The 17,983-nt window shown below is 39.2% G+C and overlaps 1 protein-coding gene across 1 annotated transcript; it reads right to left on the bottom strand.

The window, feature by feature from the left end:
- Positions 1 to 7,911: 7,911 nt before the first annotated feature.
- ZNF572 (zinc finger protein 572) lies at positions 7,912 to 13,506 on the bottom strand. The gene is made up of 2 exons (XM_068525978.1): positions 13,144 to 13,506; positions 7,912 to 12,212 (listed from the first exon to the last, which is right to left on the bottom strand). Exons 1-2 carry the CDS (start codon positions 13,334 to 13,336, stop codon positions 10,702 to 10,704), a joined length of 1,704 nt encoding a protein of 567 aa, XP_068382079.1. The 5' UTR covers positions 13,337 to 13,506; the 3' UTR covers positions 7,912 to 10,701.
- Between the last annotated feature and the right edge of the window lie 4,477 nt (positions 13,507 to 17,983).

Genomic DNA, 17,983 nt, shown 5'->3' with positions numbered 1-17,983 from the left:
CACTATCAGGCAGGTACTATTTTTAGCCCCATTTTACAAACAAGGAAACTGAGGTAACTGGTAACACAGCTAATACATAGCAGAGCCCAGGAAATCTGGCTCAGGAATTTAGGAATGTTTGACTAGAATGCATTTTTTTTCTCCTTTAAGGTAAATATTCAGTTAACCTTTAAAACAAACAAAAAGCACATTTGGTCTTTTCATTCCATCATTTAATCACCTCAGTAGTCTCCGTTGGTCTCATTTGGCCTGACAGGCTTAAACTTGTGCCTCTTGAAGTGCTATTCTTGATGCAGGGAAAAGGCTTTCCCTCCTCTCTTCAACTGTCCATTAAGACCCAGGTTAATCATCATCTCTTTCTCTTCAAGGTTTCATAACTCCACCTCTTTGTCACAGCAGCCACCAATTGTATTATAATCATCGACTTACATACACCTTTTCCAAGAGATTCAACTCTTAAGGCAAGGACCATGTCTTATTCACAGTTGTACACTCAGCACTTGGTATATAGTACACATTTTTCAATGTATTGAATACAACCTTTCCTTACTTCATTTTTTTTTTCTTGGTTACCAAACTGAGCAATTCCCTTTTCACTGATGTTTTGATTTGTAACACATAGAAACACATTAGATCAAAACTTTCTTGCTCACCATTCACCTTGTCCAAAAAGACTTTACACCACTCATTTAATTGTTCTACATCCCCTCAGCACTTAGGTAATCTTTTGCAAATTCTAGTTGCAAGTGATGGAGCCAATTATATGAATTTGGAACTTCGTTTTCATTTTCTTTCTCTCCTTGAATATTGCTCATAAAGCCATTAGAATACAGGTGATTCAATATTTTTATAACTATGAAATGAGCACCATAATAAGTCTAGTTATCATCTGTCACCATACAAAGTTACTACAATATTATTGACTATATTCCCTACACTGCACATTGCATCCCCATGACTTATTTTATAGCTGGAAGTTTGTACCTCTTAATCCTCTTCACCTATTTCATCTGTCCTTCACCTCCCAACCCCCAGCAACCACCAGATCTTTCTCTATATCTATGAGTCTATTTATGTTTTATTTTGTGTGTTTGTTAGATTCCACATATAAATGAAATCATATAGTATTTGTTTTTCTCTAACTTACGGGCATACCTTGGAGATATTGTGGGTTTAGCTTGAGACCCCCAAGATAAAGCAAATATCGCCATAAAGTGAGTCACATGAACTTTCTGGTTTCCCAGTGCATATGAAAGTTATGTTTACACTATACTATAGTCTGCTATGTGTGCAATTGCATTGTCTAAAAAAAAAAAGTACATACCTTAATTTAAAAATACTTCATTGCTAAAAAATGCTAACCATCATCAGAGCCTTCAGCAAGTCATAATCTTTTTGCAACAGTAACATCAAAGATCACAGGTGACCAAAATAAATATATTAATAGTGAAAAAGTTTGAAATATTGTGAGAATTACCAAAATGTGACACAGTGACATAAAGGGAGAAAATGCTGTTGAAATAATGGTGATGATAGATTTGCTTGATGAAGGGTTGCCACAAATATTCAATTAGTAAAAAATGCAATTATCTGTGAAGCACAATAAAGTGAAGCACAATAAAATGAAGTATGCCTGAATTTCACTTAGCATAATACCCTCCAGATCCATCCAGAAAATGAAAATACTAATTTGAAAAGATATATGTACCCCTATGTTCACTGCAGCACTATTTACAATAGCCAAGATATGGAAGCAACCTAAGGGTCCATTGATAGGTGAATGGATAAAGATGTGGTACATATGCAATGGAATATTACTCAGCCATAAAAAAGAATGAAATCTTGTCATTTGCAGCAAATCCAAGGACTTGGTGAAACTCTTGATCTTCTGCACAGACTTGCCCAGCTTCTGGGCAACCTCTTTGACTGGTTGCTTACGCAAACCAAAATGGCTTCAATAAAGGTTCAAGCAGTTCTCCTGTTCAGGCAAATCAAAGTCCCTGAAGAAAATCTTTTCATTTTCTTGGGATAAATACCCAGAAGTTGAATTGCTGGATTACATGGTAGTTCTATTTTCAGTTTATTGAGGAACTTCCACACTATTTTCCACAGTGGCTGCACCAATTTACACTCCCACCAACAGTGCACAAGTGTTCCTTTTTCTCCACATCCTCACCAACACTTGTTTCTTGTCTTTTTGATAATAGCCATTCTAACAGGTGTGAGGAGATATCTCATTGTGGTTTTGATTCGCATTACCCTAATGATTAGTGATACTGAGCATCTTTTCTTGTGCCTGCTGGCTATCTGTATGTCTTCTTCAGAAGAAATGTCTATTCAGGTCCTGTGCCCGTTTTTTTTTTAATCGGGTTGTTGTTTTTTTGATGTTGAGATGTATGAGTTCTTTGTATACTTTGGATATCAACCCCTTATCAAATATATCATTTGCAAATATCTTCTCCCATTCAGGAGTTTGCCTTTTTGTTTTGTTGGTGGTTTCCTTTTCTGTGCTAAAGCTTTTTAGTTTGCTGTAGTCCCATTTTTAAATTTTTACTTTGTTGCCCTTGCCTGAGGCATATTTTTTAAAAATATATTGCTAAGACCAAGGTCAAAGAGATTACTATGTTTTCTTCATGGAGTTTCATGGGTTTAGTTTGTACCTTTAAGTCTTTAATCCATGTTTTTTTCTTTTTCTTTTTTTTTTTTTTGTATATGGTGTAACAAGGAGGTCCAATTTCATTCTTTTGCATGTAGCTGTCTTGTTTTCCTAACACTATTTATCAAAGAGACTGTCTTTTCCCCATTGTATATTCTTGCTTCCTTTGTCATAGATTAATTGACCATATGAGTGTGGGTTTATTTCTGGGCTCTCTATTCTGTTTCATTGATCTATGCGCCTGTTCTAGTGCCAGTACCATCCTGTTTTGATTACTATAGATTTGTGGTATAGTTTCAAGTCTGGGAGCATGATACCTCCAACTTTGCTCTTCTTTCTCAGGATTGCTTGGCTATTTGGGGTCTTTTGTGGTTCCACAGAAATTTTAGGATTATTTGTTCTACTACTGTGAAAAATGCCATTGGTATTTTGATAGGGATTGCATTGAATTTGTAGATTGCTTTGGGTAGTATGGACATTTTATTGATATTAATTCTTCCAATACATGAGCATGGTATATCTTTCCATTTATTTGTGTTACCTTTCTTTCCTCATTTCTTGTAATTTTGAGAGCATAGGTCTTTCACCTCCTTGGTTAAATTTATTCCTAGGTATTTTATTCTTTTTGATGCAATTATAAATGGGATTATTTTCTTAATTTCTCTTTCTGATAGTTTGTTATTAGTGCATAGAAATGCAATAGATTTCAGTATGTTAATACTGTATCCTGCAACTTTACAGAATTCATTTACTAGTTCTAATAGTTTTTTTTGGTGGGGGTCTTTGGGGTTTTCTGTATATAGTATTATGTCTTCTGCAAATAGTGACAGTTTTACTTTTTCCTTTCCAATCTGGATGCCTTTTTTTTTTTTTTCTTGACTAATTGCTGTGGCTAGGACTTCTAACACTATGTTTAATAAAAAGTGATGTGCATGGGCATTCTTGTCTCATTCCTGCTCTTGAAGCTTTCAGCTTTTCACTGTTGAGTATGATGTTAGCTGTGGGTCTGTCACATATGGCCTTTATGTTGAGGTATGTTCCCTCCATATCCACTTTGTTTTTATCATAAATGGATGTTAAGTTTTTTCAAATGCTTTTTCTGCATCTACTGAGGTGATCACATGATTTTTATCCTTTGTTTTGTTAATGTGATGTATCATGTTGACTGACTTGTGGATGTTAAACCACTTTTGCATCACTGGAATGAATCCCGCTTGATCGTGGTGTATGATCTTTTTAAAGTATTGTTGAATTCGGTTTGCTAATATTTTGTAGAGGATTTTTAAAAATTATTTATTTTATTTATTTATTTCTTAGTTGCAGCAGGCGGTCTCCTTAGTTGCGGCTCACCAGCTGCTTCACTGTGGTACGTGTGCGCCTTAATTGAGGCCGGTGGGCTCCTTAGTTGTGGCTTGCCAACTCTTAGTTGTGGCATGCATGTGGGATCTAGTTCCCTGACCAGGGATCAAACCCACATCCCTTGCATTGGAAGGTGGATTCTTAACCACTGCACCACCAGGGAAGTCCCTTTGTCAAGGATTTTTGCATCTATGTTCATCAGGGATATTACCCTGTAATTTTCTTTTTTTTGTTGTGTCTTTGTCTGGTTTTGGTATCAGGGTAATGCTGGCCTTGTACTATGAGTTTGGAAATATTCCTTCCTCTTCAATTTTTTGTAATAATTTGAGAAGGATAGGTAATAGCTCTTCTTTAAATGTTTGGTAGAATTCACCTTTGAAGCCATCTGGACCTGGACTTTTGCTTGTTGGAAGTTTTTATATTACTGATTCAATTTCATTACTAGTAATTGGTCTATTAAGATTTTCTATTTCTTCATGAGTCAGTCTTGGAAGATTATATATTTCCAGAAATTTATCCATTTCTTCTTTGTTGTCTAATTTGTTGGCATATAATTGTTCAAGGAATTCTGTTATGATCCTTTGTATTTCTGTGGTTCTGGTTGTAATTTCTCCTCGTTCATTTCTGATTTTATTTATTTAGGCTCTCTCTTTTTCTTGATGAGCCTCGCTAAAGACATTTCAAGTTTGTTTCTTTACAAAGAACCGACTCTTAGTTTCATTGATCTTTTCTATTGTTTTATTAGTCTCTATTTCATCTATTTCCACTCTGATCTTTATTATTTCCTTCCTTCTACTAACTTTAGGCTTTGCTTACTCTTCTTCTTCTAGTTCCTTTAATGTTAATTTAGATTGTTTGAGATTTTTCTTGTTTCTTGAGGTAGACCTGTATCATTATGAACTTCTCCCTTAGAACTGCCTTTGCTGTGTCCCATAGATTTCAGAAAGTTGTGTTTCCATTTTCATCTGTCTCTTTGATTTCTTTGTTGACCCACTGATTGTTTAGTGGCATGTTTCTAGTCTCCATGTGTTTGTGAGGTGGTTTTTTTTTTTCCAGTTTTCTTCTTGTAATTGATTTCCAGTTTCATACTGCCAAGCAGTTCTTAAAGTGTTTCAACCCAAAGTGACTCTCAGCTGATCCTAACCCAAGACAGGGTAAGAGGGATGAGAAAAAAAAAAAAGGAAAAAGATTATCCATATCCAAAGAAGCTGCCTTAAAAAAAGGTTTTCATCAATTAGATGTATTTGTCCTGAATTACATGTTTATCTCCCCCATTACCTCCATAAGATGTTTAACAAAATTATTTTATTGGGGCAATTTAAATTGATACACATTTCTGAAAAGCAATTAAGTAATATACCTTTAAAAAATTTATGCCCTTTGACTCCATATCTCACTTCTAGGAATTACTCTAAGAAAAGAGAGATGGACAGTAAGATTTGTACACCAACAAAAAGCAAAAAAGCAAAACCAAACAATCACAACCACAATACCAAAACAAAACAACAACAGCCAAAAAAAACCCTATTCAAAAAAGTGTTATTTTTAATAGCAAATTACAGGGAACAATATAAACATCCAATGTCAGAACACTTAAATTGTTATGGTACATCATTCAGTGTAACATTATCAAGCCATTAAAAAACCTCATAACTAATTTAAAACAATTAGTTGGAAAATGATATGATTAGGGAAAAATCAAGACAATACTATATACATACTCCATATTATCCATTTAAAAAAAATATTTATTCAGATACATGCTCAGAAAAGAGGTTATTGGGAAAGATCCCAGAACTTCCATGGTGAGTGATCTCTGGAGAAAATGATTATGGGTCATTTTTATTTTGGTCTTCATACTTTTATGTATTTCCTACATTAATACTTGCTAATTGTAAAATATACAAAGAAGTACAATTTAATGATCAGAAAGTAAGCTATTTTTAAGGGGAAATTTTTTTCACCTGTGTTTGTCAGTCTAGTCAATATTTTCTTTAATCTGACCATTTATCCATACGACTTAGCATGGGTCAAAATTAATCATGATCCCTTTTCAACCCAAGCTTCCACTTCATGCCTCACTGTGTCAGATCCTAAAAGATCTACTGATTTTACCAATTAAGCAATGTTAGATCAGCAAGCTAGCTATCTTAGCACCCATAAGCTACCTCTGCTTGTAAGTGACTATGTGTCCACGATGTCATGATTACCAAGATTCTGTCTCCATCTGTTATCTTTACAAGCAAGCATTCGGACCATCCTTAGCCTTGACTAGATTGTCTCTGAGGTTAACTTCAAAGATAACCCAAAGACCCATTGTGGTCTCGAGCCACTTTATGATGGTAACAATAGCTAATATTGAGTGATTACTACGTATCAGCAATGCTAAGCATATTATATACATTATCTCACTGACCCTCATAACAAAGCCATGAACTAAATGTTCTTAATATCTTTATTTTAGAAACCTAGAAACAATCAATCCAAAAAACGATTAAACATTTCCATGCCTAGAGCCTATACTTGGCAAAATTATGAGCAAATGAGGGTGAACAGGGAAGAAAAATATTTCCTTAACACCTATTCTATGTCAGGTTCCTCACCTCATTCACTGCTTACCAAATCTTACAAGGTGAGTACACAGTACAAAGCTAGTTAAGTGACTGAAACATGAATTTGAAACAAGTTTTAAACCTCTCCTGGACAATCTGAATCAAAAGCCCAGGGTCTTACTTCCATAGGATTCTGAACAATTGGGACATTTTAGGGTCCTCTAGGGTTAGTGTAAGGATAGGCCCAGCTTCCTAGGACAGTCACTTTCATTTCCAAGTCAGCCCCAGCCTCTGTGGACTGGGCAAGCAATGGTGTTATAGGGCCCAGGGGGACACTGAGACTATACAGCCTAATCCAGTAGATTTTATCCATTGGTGAATACCCCTCAACCAAAACCAACAAACACTTCACATGCCAGGCTTTGTGTCAGGCTCTGGGATTACAAAAAATGAAATCCATTCTTTGACTCAAGGAGTTGACAGTCTAGTAGAAACATACATCCTGGAAGGACATACTCTTGGACGTTACCATAAAACATATAAGCACATGACACCCACTCAGTAACTATTGAGCACCACTATGTGCAAAGAAAGTATTGTGTCAAACTTCACCAAGCTTGCATTTTCAGAGCAAACCTAACCCACTTTAATCTACAGTTACCTCTAGCTCCTCAGATTATCAAATTATTAAATCTGAAGATGGAGGGTTCAGCATAATAAATATAATTTAGGAGTTGGCAAGGAGAAAGGAGTCATCTGAAAAGCTGCACATTTTCCTACTATTAATCTATCTTTACATCTGTCCCTCCTACTGTCATTTGAGCTCTGCTAGACACATATTAGGCATCAGGTAAATTTTTGTTGAATGAATGATTATGCTGCTTGAAAGGAATTACACAAACTCAAATACAGAATAAAAAGCAATGAGTTTTATCACTACAATGATTACCAGAAACTGAGAGATGGGCAAAGGTGAATATGTGGGACTAATGTATAAGGAGCAATTGTCACATACCATACTCTAGTACCTCTCACCATCAATAAGGAAACTTCTACAGCACCAAGGAGAAGACCATTTGGTAGATCAAACTTGAATGGCTTAGAATGATGGAAGCAAATTTTTATCTCAGGTACTTAATAGAGACATACGTTTGCATACCTCCTTGTAGGCTATAAAGCAGCTGGGGAGTGAGTTCCCTGCTACATTTGTGAATATATGCATTAACATGAATTTCCCCACTCCACTGTAGGGAAAAAACATATAAGCCCTCACTTTGAGTAGGAAAAAATGAATACAGGAAGGAGTCTTCTCTTTAATTAAAAAGAAACTATGAAACACATCACTTGTAAAAAAGAATGCTTTATTTAATCAGATGTTGAATCCTCTGTGCTGGCAAGAAAAATAGAGAATACAGAATATTTACTTCTTCGGGAGCTAAACAAAGAACGTATTCGCTGATTAATGAAAGTGAGGCAAAGGCATCTAATAGGATTAAATTTGACTATGTTAAATTCTCCATTGTAGGTGACAAATCTCTCTTCCGTTTTCCTAATTTCTAATCCAAAGAGACAATGATTCTTGTAAGAATCATTGTTTTACTAATAAAGCCCATCTTAACCCATCTAAAATGTGAATGTCTATGCTCCTGCAGACATTGAGGTTTGTGCAGTAGGTTTTATATAATTGTGGGCAGTCATAAAACATAGTGTAGGGATGGTGATAAGACATAAATTGTACCAATTGTTAATCTCTTTCAGATGCAAATGAACTGAAATTGAACTTGCTGTTTTGTTCTTTCCTGACTTAAAGAGAATCCTTTGTTTCATGAACAACAACAAAAAAAATTCAATTAGCTGAATCAAATAAAAGTGTTTTCAACAGTCTGCAAACTTAAAACACAATATAGTCTTCTGTTTTTATACTACCTTTTCCTCAGAGTTCCTGAGGTTTGTCATAAAGAATCCCCAAGTAGGAAAGCTTGGGGCTGTATTGCTGCTTCTGAAAATGTGTGGAGGATATTTTTCAATTTGTTTCCATTAATAATAACCAATTACCATTTATTTAGACCCATTATATTTTAAGCACTGTGCTAGCTGCTTTACATTTATTTAACCCTTACCGAAACCCCACAAGGTAGGCATTATCTCTGCTTTACAGTTGAGGAAACAGGTTCAGAGTGGTTACTTGCCACACATAATGGGATCGATGATTGCACACCACCTCATCAGCTACTGCCTTGCAACTGATCGTTAATCAAACTCTTATCAAACATGAATCAAACTCTCAGTTGTCTGTGGTAAAAAATACTATGAACACTTATCCTCAGATATTACAGTTTAAGACAATTTGGGTAATACTATGTAACATACATAGGTAAAAGTATGCTTAGGTAAAGGGTCACATTAAAGCCAATGATGCCCAATAATGTTCTCCCCCTTTCTGAAAGCAGAAAATCACCCCCTAAGACTTCTTGAATACCTTTAATTGTTAGCTTTTGCTTCATTTTTAAATCCTATCACAATATAGAAAGACACAGTTGCCTCGCCAGTATCAGGGGCACCACAATCACGAAAGAAATAATCCCCATGCAATTCAGCTACCCACCAGTGATCTACAGCCCTTTTGCAGCAGCTGTAATTGGCCCCTTCTGGCTCCACATTCCAAATATGCATCTCTACCTATTCTTCATAAAATATATTTTTGACTCCAAAAAAAAGATGAAATCCTAGGCAAGTCCTGACCTTCCTGTACATCTACCTTTTGTGCTGCAGGAAGAACTGGAGGTGGGGGCATAGGGAATGTCTTAATACTTTACAAAGCACCATTCCCGTTGGACAGACGAGCAGGGAGGATTATGTCTCAGTTACCAGATCCACACACCACATAAGCCAAAGGGCAAAAGAAAATTATCAAGGCCGGAACTAAGGAATTTGGGGCTCCAATGGCAAACTGTCCCTGGACACTGGCTCAGACTCAGTGAGTTAATTATTAGAAAAAGAACCCAGTTTCTGATCTGACGAGGACTTACAGAATAGTAAAACTGAGGGGAAAGGACCATTTGACAGAAAACCTTAAAAAAGAACTCAAGAATCCTACGTCCTAATCTGGCTTTGGCCAAGACAATGAGATCATGTCACTAGATGACTGAGACGGCCGAATATAAAACCTACAATCATCAGAATAGCCAACTGTTGGACTGTGTGCCTTCAAAACTCTATCCCAGGGAATCCCCTGGCGGTCCAGTGGTTAGGATTCCATGCTTTCACTGCCAAGGAGGCAGGTTCAATCCCTGGTCAGGGAACTAACATCCCACAAGCCACATAGCGTGGCCAAAATTTAAAAAATAAAAACAACTCTATACCATTTCTATTCTATATTGAAATTCCTCTTGGAGAGCAGAAACCCCAGAGCACATTTCTTACAGTCTTATAGGAACTAGATCTGTCAAGAATGATGATCTTGAAAGAACTATTTGTGATATTTAATACAGCAGCCACCAGTCATGTGTGGCTACTGAGCACTCAGCAAGTGGTTTGTGTGACTACAGAAGTCAATGTTAAATTTCATTTCATCTTAATTTAAACTTAAATATCCACACGTGGCTAATGGCTATTGTACCAGACAGTGCAGTTCCAGATACTGTAAAAGTTAATTTTCAGCAAATAAAAACACATTTGAAAAAAAAAATTAGTCTTTTCTTCCTTAAGACCCAACAAAATAGCCAGGAAATCACATTATTTGTTCAAAAGGAATCTATCTCTGGGTAAATCCCCGAGGACAGTAATGATTTGTTGCCACCCAATCAGGCAACAGGAAATAAGGAAATTCAATGACAATCTCATCTTCAGTCTCCCAGGATTTCTCTCCATGTTTTTCTTTGGAGCTATTCCTATCTTACCTTGAATAAAAAATATTCTTCTTTCTCTCCAACATTGACAGTATCTCTCACTGGGCAGATCTGATGACCTGATGATCTGGGTCTTCCCAACCTCTAAGCTGGGAGGTTGACTTTTCCCAAATGTTTTGGCAAACAAACCAAAGAAATTTTATAACCCTGTGATCAGAGAACACCTTAATTGTAATGCTCCGATAAGAAAAGAAAGGAAAAAAAAAAACAAAATAGACTTTGGGACTCAGGAGGGAGATGAATTTGGGACTGAAAATGAAGAGATAAGAGCCATTTCCCCAGAACAGTTTTTCCAAGTCCATTCATGAGGAAAATCTTCAACTTCAGGAGACGCAAAAGACTTTTCTATATGAATTTTCTGATGCTGAATGAGGTAGGCACTTCTGCTGAAGCATTTCTCACAGTCAGTACATTTGTAAGGTTTTTCTCCTATGTGGGTCCTCCGATGCCTGATAAGGTTAAAGCTTTGACTGAAGCACTCACCACAGTCAGGACATTTATAAGGTTTCTCTCCTGTGTGCGTCCTTTGGTGAATCACCAGGGTGGAACTCTGACTAAAAGTTTTCCAACACTGAGAACATCTGTAAGGTTTTTCTCCTGTATGTGTTCTCTGATGTCTTATGAGGTGGGAGCTAAGGCCAAAACTCTTTCCACATTCACAACATTTATATGGTTTCTCTCCTGGCTGGATTCTGCATTCGTCTATCACACTGCAGTTCTGACTCAAACTTTCTTCATATTCAGACCTTTCATAGGATTTCTCACCTGTGTGCATCTTCCGGTGTGTAATAAGGTTTGAACTTCGACTGAAATTCTTCCCACATTCTGTACACTGATAAGGTTTTTCTCCTGTATGTATTCTCTGATGCTTTATTAGAGTAGAATTGCAACCAAAGCTTTTTCCACACTCAGGACATTTGTAGGGCTTCTCACCTGTGTGTGTCCGCTGGTGGCGAATCAGACTAGAACTCTGACTAAAACTCTTCCCACAGTCGGGGCAGTTATAAGGTTTTTCTCCAGTGTGGGTCCTCTGATGTTCTACTAGGACATAACTGTGGCTGAAGCATTTCCCACAAACTGGACATTCATATGGTTTTTCACCTGTATGTGATCTGTGATGCTGAATAAGGTGAGAGCTGCTACTGAAACTCTTCCCACACTCAGGACATTTATAGGGTTTCTCTCCCGTGTGAGTTCTTTCATGGATAATAAGATGGGAGGTGTTGCTGAAGCTTTTCCCACATTCGCCACACTGGTAGGGCTTCTCGCCTGTGTGTGTTCTCAGATGCTGAATCAGGTGAGAGCTGTTACTGAAGCATTTCCCACACTCAGAACATTTATAAGGTTTTTCTCCTGAGTGGGTCCTTTGGTGAGTTCGAAGGTGAGAACTATTATTGAAGCTTTTCCAACATTCAGAACATTTGTAGGGTTTGTCCCCGAAGGATGAATTCTGCTGGACGGCAGCCCTGGTATGCTGTCCTGGGTCCCATCCCCAGTGATTGGGTTTTTCCTCCTCTTTTCCTGTAGAATTTCCCTGATTCTCCAAGTTGCCATCATTCTCACAGGAATCATCACACTCAGTTTCACGTCCCTGGGACCATGTCAATGGCATTTTTTGTGTGTCCTCATGCTTACAATTTTGTGGGCCATCACTTTTAGACCATTTTGAGGCTCTCTCTTTATCTGCCTTAGAGTTACTGTGTTGAACAGTTTCCAAATTATTCTTACTTTCATCTCCTGCAAGAATAAACAAATAGTCTAAACACATTCGCTAGTCTCTGCCAGGGCAAAGAAATTCTGAATCACGGTGAAAGAGAGGGAATAACAAACTCAAACCTCGTAAACTATTTTATATGAAAAAAAAGTTTTTATAGCTAGTTTTAATTCTTTTACTCTACGTGTTCATCAGGTAGACGAACGTTTTGTACTTACAACAACACTAATAAGGTATCTGAACAGTTCTCACCAAGTGCCACAGGGGATATCAAGCTAAAAATAAAGACTTAAAAGAAAAAAGTAAGGGAGAAGATGAATAGAACACTATCTGAGGTGAAAACTAGATAAAACCTTAGTTAAAATCTGAGCAAACAGGGGCTTCCCTGGTGGCACAGTGGTTAAGAATCCACCTGCCAATGTAGGGGACAGGGGTTCGAGCCCTGGTCCGGGAAGATTCCACATGCCATGGAGCAACTAAGCCTGTGCGCCACAACTACTGAAGCCCGCACGCCTAGAGCCCGTGCTCTGCAACGAGAAGCCACCATAATGAGAAGCCCGTGCAATGCAACGAAGAGTAGCCCCCGCTCGCCGCAACTAGAGAAAGCCCGTGCGCAGAAACGAAGACCCAATGCAGCCAAAAATAATTAATTTAAAAAAAATTTTTTTAAATCTGAGCAAACATAGAAATAACAATGATACCCACTACTTAGCAAGAACAGTAGCTTTACATATAGTGTATCATTAATCCTAAAAAATATGTGAAACAGATATTATTATTCACTTTTCTTAAAGATGAGAAAACTGAGGCTGTAGGAGTTTTCATAGCTTGTAAGTGACAGAGTAGGGAATCAAATTAAAGTCTGTCTCATTTTAATGCCCTGATCTTTCTACACATTCTACAGCACACTGTATAACGAATTTCCAAAGGATTCAGATCTTCTTGATCCCTCACCTGTAAAAGTGCTTTTCAAACTCTCCCTCTCTGTGAAGCCATTAGAATCTGAGACCAACAGTTTTTGCTCTTGTTCCATCACAATGGTCATAGTCAGGTTAGGGATCAGAAATCCTGTGGAAGGAAACAGGTTATGCTTGAAGGCATTTGTTAACATTTCTCCTTCTTCCTTCCTCTCCAACCACTGCAACATAACAACTATTAAGCATAGAATGTTCTGTGGACCATACTAAAAATAAGAAACATGGGCCTTAGAAATCCTTTTAGACAATCTTATCTCAGATGCAAGTATTCAGAATTACGAGCTTACCTGATTTACCTTTCCTAGGGAAATAATTTAAAAATTAAACCTTCACATTAAAGTCTGAGGATCAAGCTTCAAAAACAGAATGAATACTAATACTCACTGTCCACTTGGAATTTAGAAACACTTTTAATTGAAAAAATGAAGTAGTTTTTTGGAAAAGGCACCAATAATAAGACATTAAGGAATCAATATGCAGGTATAAGAAGCAGCTAAAGAGAAATCACCCTGTTTAATTTACAAAGAATAAGTGGGTCCTTGACAGAAGGATGAAACCTTTGAAGTCAATTTCAAAAGAAAGTTAGGATTTACTTAACTAGTAACCAGAAATTAAGACAAGGTAGGGCTAGAGTAACTATAGCCAATAATCTCTAAACATAAAAGGGAGGCCAATGAGGAAACTCTTCCTTGCCTCTTCCTCTCTATCATAATCACAATATCCTTTTCAGCCTAAACTTTATCTTCTGGACCCAACTACAATCCCTGAGCTACTTTATGGGACTGGAAATGTGACCTTTCACTGGAAGGCAGTTATATATGGACTTGGCCTTTCAGGATATAAAGAATAGCACAATTCAGGAAAAATGGTAGCTTAACAGAAGGCACACATATGGAAAACAAAAGATGGTGTACTTATAATTTTCACCCTATTACTGCCTATTATGTGGCATGCAGTGAACTAAATACCTTATACGTGTCTCATTTAATTCTTACAATAGCCCTCTGAAGTGTATAAACAGATACCAGCATGCTGTAGGTGAACAAAATAGACATTAAGAAACTTTCCCAAGGGCACACAACCAGAAAGTAGTAGAGCAGGATTCAGTCCCAAACCTGTTTGGACACTGACTTCAACATTCTTACCTGATACAGTAAACAACTAGAGCAGAAAGCAGAGCTGGGCATAACCCCAACCTGCAAATGATCAGGACCCTTATTTTGGAATATACTGATTTCCACCACCACTCTCCACACCCGGCCCCAGCAGTGAAATCGCCAAGCCCTAACCACTGGACCACCGGGAATTCCTATATTGACTGTGTTTTTAGGAGGCCAATTCACATCCCTAGACCTTATGCCAAAGGAAGCTGGCATTCTCTAAGCACTCTCAGTCTAAATTACAAATATGCCCAGTGTTTAAGTGGGGGGAAGAAAACATATACCTGAATGCAAAAAAAAAAAAAAAAAAAAGGAAAGTTGTTCAAATGGAGTAATATGTCTTGCCGTCTGAGATACGTATTTCTATCTAAGTCTTTACAAAAGAAGCAAGAGTCTGGGTAACAGATACCCATGTTACCATTTTTCCTGCTAAGAAACTATTAATTTTGGTAACAGGAGCCCTCAGGTTCCTCTCAGCAAAAGGGTAGCAAACTCAAGGCCATAAATGGTATTAAGAGGCTGTCCTTAATATGTTATTCCAGGGACTTCCCTGGTGGCTCAGTGGTTAAGAATCCACCTGCCAATGCAGGGGACACGGGTTCAAGCCCTGGTCCGTGAAGATCCCACATGCTGCGGAGCAACTGAGCCCGCGAGCCACAACTACTGAGCCTGCGAGCCACAACTACTGAGCCCACGTGCTGCAACTCCTGAAGCCCACGCGCCCAGAGCCCGTGCTCCGCAACAAGAGAAGCCAACGCAATGAGAAGCCCGCACGCTGCAATTAAGAGTAGCCCCCACTGGCCGCAACTAGAGAAAGCCCGCGCTCAGCAATGAAGACCCAACACAGCCCAAAAAAATTAAAATAAATTAATTTTTTAAAAAATGTCACTCCACAGAGAAAGGCTGTTTTCACTGTCCTAGAGCAAAGAGGTGATTACGATGGGGCGGTACTTTGGATTAAAAAGACTTCCAAAGAAAATGCACTGTCTGAAGCTTAGCTTTAAGAAGCGCTGGCAGGGAGCACGGGATGGGGTGCACTACGGGGTGAGCTCCAGGGGAGCAGATCATCTCCAGTCGACACGGTCCGTCAAAGGACCCCGCAGGCGAGGTTGGTGCAGTGGCCCGTGCAGCGAGAAATGCTGGCTGGGCCTTCGCCCCTCACAGCAGCGGCATCCCTCTCCGGGACTGACATCCCTCTCCTGGGCGGCGCAGCTTCGCTCCTCTTGCCCGCAGCCCTCGGCTCCCTTCCACCCGAGAAGGAACTCACTGTGCTGGGGGCTACACACAAGGCGCCCCGCACCCCCAGCAAGCCCAGCCGTCCCGGAATTAAGGGCCCCCTGTGCTTCTGACCCCACCAAACCACGTTCCTAACCTCTCAAACCCGGAAGATAGAAACAGGAAGCGACCCCATCTCCCCCAGAGGGCTCTCCGGGGCCTCTCTAGGAAACAGTGATGGCCCGTTCTCGTTGATCTTAACCCTTAGGGTACCGGACAAGAAGGAGCGTCCTGGTGGATTTCTCTTCCTTGTGGCCTTAGTCTTTTGCCAACTCTGATTCTCATCCCTCACGCTTATCAGGCGCCTTATCATAGGGGCACAACTGGGGCTTATACTTTTCTTTGCCATCATTAGATTTCTCATCATCATTAGAATTAAAATGAAGCGAATTTCAAGCGCCTTCTGGGTGTTCCCACTGCTGTGAACTGGGAGGTATATTTAGCTATCTGTGAAACAGTGAGAGAGCTAAGGCATCCATCCACATATAAAACAATTAGTTTACGAGGCAACGTTATGAATAACACTTAAGAGAAGCAGTTAAACTCTCCTCTTTCATTACAGAGAAAACGGAAGCCTTCATCTCCCACACATCAAACATGCAAATCTACTAAGTCTGCACCGCAACCATCTCTTCCTTCCTATTACAACAGAGCACTGGTGCTTGGCACTGAAAATGAGTCCTCTACTACCAGTCACTTTACTTCCCACCTTCATGGGATCCTTACACCAGTGGTCCCCAGCCCTTTGGGCCCCAGGGACTGGTTTCGTGGAAGACAATTTTTCCATGGGGTCGGGGGAGGGATGGTTCAGGCGATAATGGCAGCGATGCGGAGCAGCGGAGGAAGCTTGCTTGCTTGCTTGCCCGCCCTCCTCTCACCTGTTGTACCGCCCAGTTCCTAACAGGCCACTGACCGGTACCCGTCTGCAGCCCGGGGGTTGGGGACCCCTGCCTGACACTATCAACAAAACTCTTGACTCTCCCACCTCCATACCAAAACAGTCCTTCAGTTTTCCTTTTTTTTTAACGCACGACGTTTCCATTTTATCATTTCCCACTCATCTTTTAACTCATTTCTCCTGCAGTAAAAACAATAAATCACTAAGATCATCAATGACTTCTGTGTTCTCAGCACATTAGTATTTTTTAGTTCCCAAGTCCTTTTTCAGATTTGACACTGCTGACTTTCTTCTAGAAACACTCTTTTGAGGGAACACTGCACTCTCCTCATTTTCCTCCAACATCTCCAGTCAGTCCTGTTCGTGTTTTTTACAAGTCTGCTCTTCACTAAATGTTGAGGTTCCTCAAGGCCATCCTAGACCCTCTCCTCTTTCTGGAATGTTCTCTGCTTAGGCAATCTCATTCATTCTCACATTTTATAATCCCCCTACACAAACAACTCACAAATGTCTGTCTCCAGGCTACATTTCTGAGCTCTTCACACTTATAACCAATGGCCCACTTGACATCTCGTGTTACACGTCTCAGTAATATCTCTAAACCAAAATATCAAAACCCAAAATCTTTTCTCTCACTTTCTTCTCGCACACGTACATACAAATCCAAAATAAAATAAAATAAACCTGTTTCTCTTCTAATATTCTCTCAACCACCCATCTATTTATACAGAAGTCCATAACTAAGCTTCATCCATTGTGTACTTCACACGTAACTCTCAAATCCAGACACTCCTCCCAGCCACCAGGGCCACCCTCAGTTGGGGCAACCATTACCCCTCAGCTGAAGGATTTCTGTAGCCTCCTAACAGTCCTACAGGGGTCCATCCTTGCCCTTTCTCCTCCAATCTGCTCAGTGAATCCAGAGTAATCTTTCAAAACATAAATCTGATTCTGTCACCTTCCTTTACCCTGTCAAAGCCTATGCATCCTTCAGATTTCAGCTCATACACCACTTCTTCACAAAAGCTTTCTACACCCTTCCTGACAGGGTCAGATACCTATTTTGTGCTCTTCTAGCACCATATTCCTCTCCGTGGTAGCCTATCCTATGACTGCAACTTTATTTGCATGATTGATTTCTTATTTTGCCTCCCCAACAAATGTCAAGCTCTGTTAGGGCAGAGTTCATCTCTGTTTCTGCTCACCATTCTGTCTTAGAACATGGCACAGTGTCGACTCTAACAAATATTTGTTGAGTGCCTACTATGAGCCTGTTACTGTATTATCTTAGGCCCTGAGGATGCAACAATACACAAAATAGTGTGGGGGAGACCATCAGTGAATGACAACAACAACAACTGTACATATAATTTATTCGTATAGACCTTGACTGACGGACACAGAGATGCATCACTCAGATCCCCTTTTAAGGAAGGACTTGTTGCCCAACCCCTGTAAGTGCTATGAGCAGAAAGCTTACAGCT

Source organism: Eschrichtius robustus, chromosome 17, assembly GCF_028021215.1.
Source record: "Eschrichtius robustus isolate mEscRob2 chromosome 17, mEscRob2.pri, whole genome shotgun sequence".
Taxonomy (NCBI): Eukaryota; Metazoa; Chordata; class Mammalia; order Artiodactyla; family Eschrichtiidae; genus Eschrichtius; species Eschrichtius robustus.
The sequence above is the reverse complement of the archived record's forward strand: the minus strand, read 5'-3'. Positions and strand labels throughout refer to the sequence as shown.

What these genes read in the sequence shown, in the direction of transcription:
- ZNF572 (XM_068525978.1), bottom strand. Translation starts at nt 13,336, where the DNA reads ATGTTGCAGTGGTTGGAGAGGAAGGAAGAAGGAGAAATGTTAACAAAT. An exon ending in TTTGAAAAGCACTTTTACAG is followed by an intron (nt 12,213 to 13,143) that starts GTGAGGGATCAA and finishes TTATTCTTGCAG; the next exon opens with GAGATGAAAGTAAGAATAAT.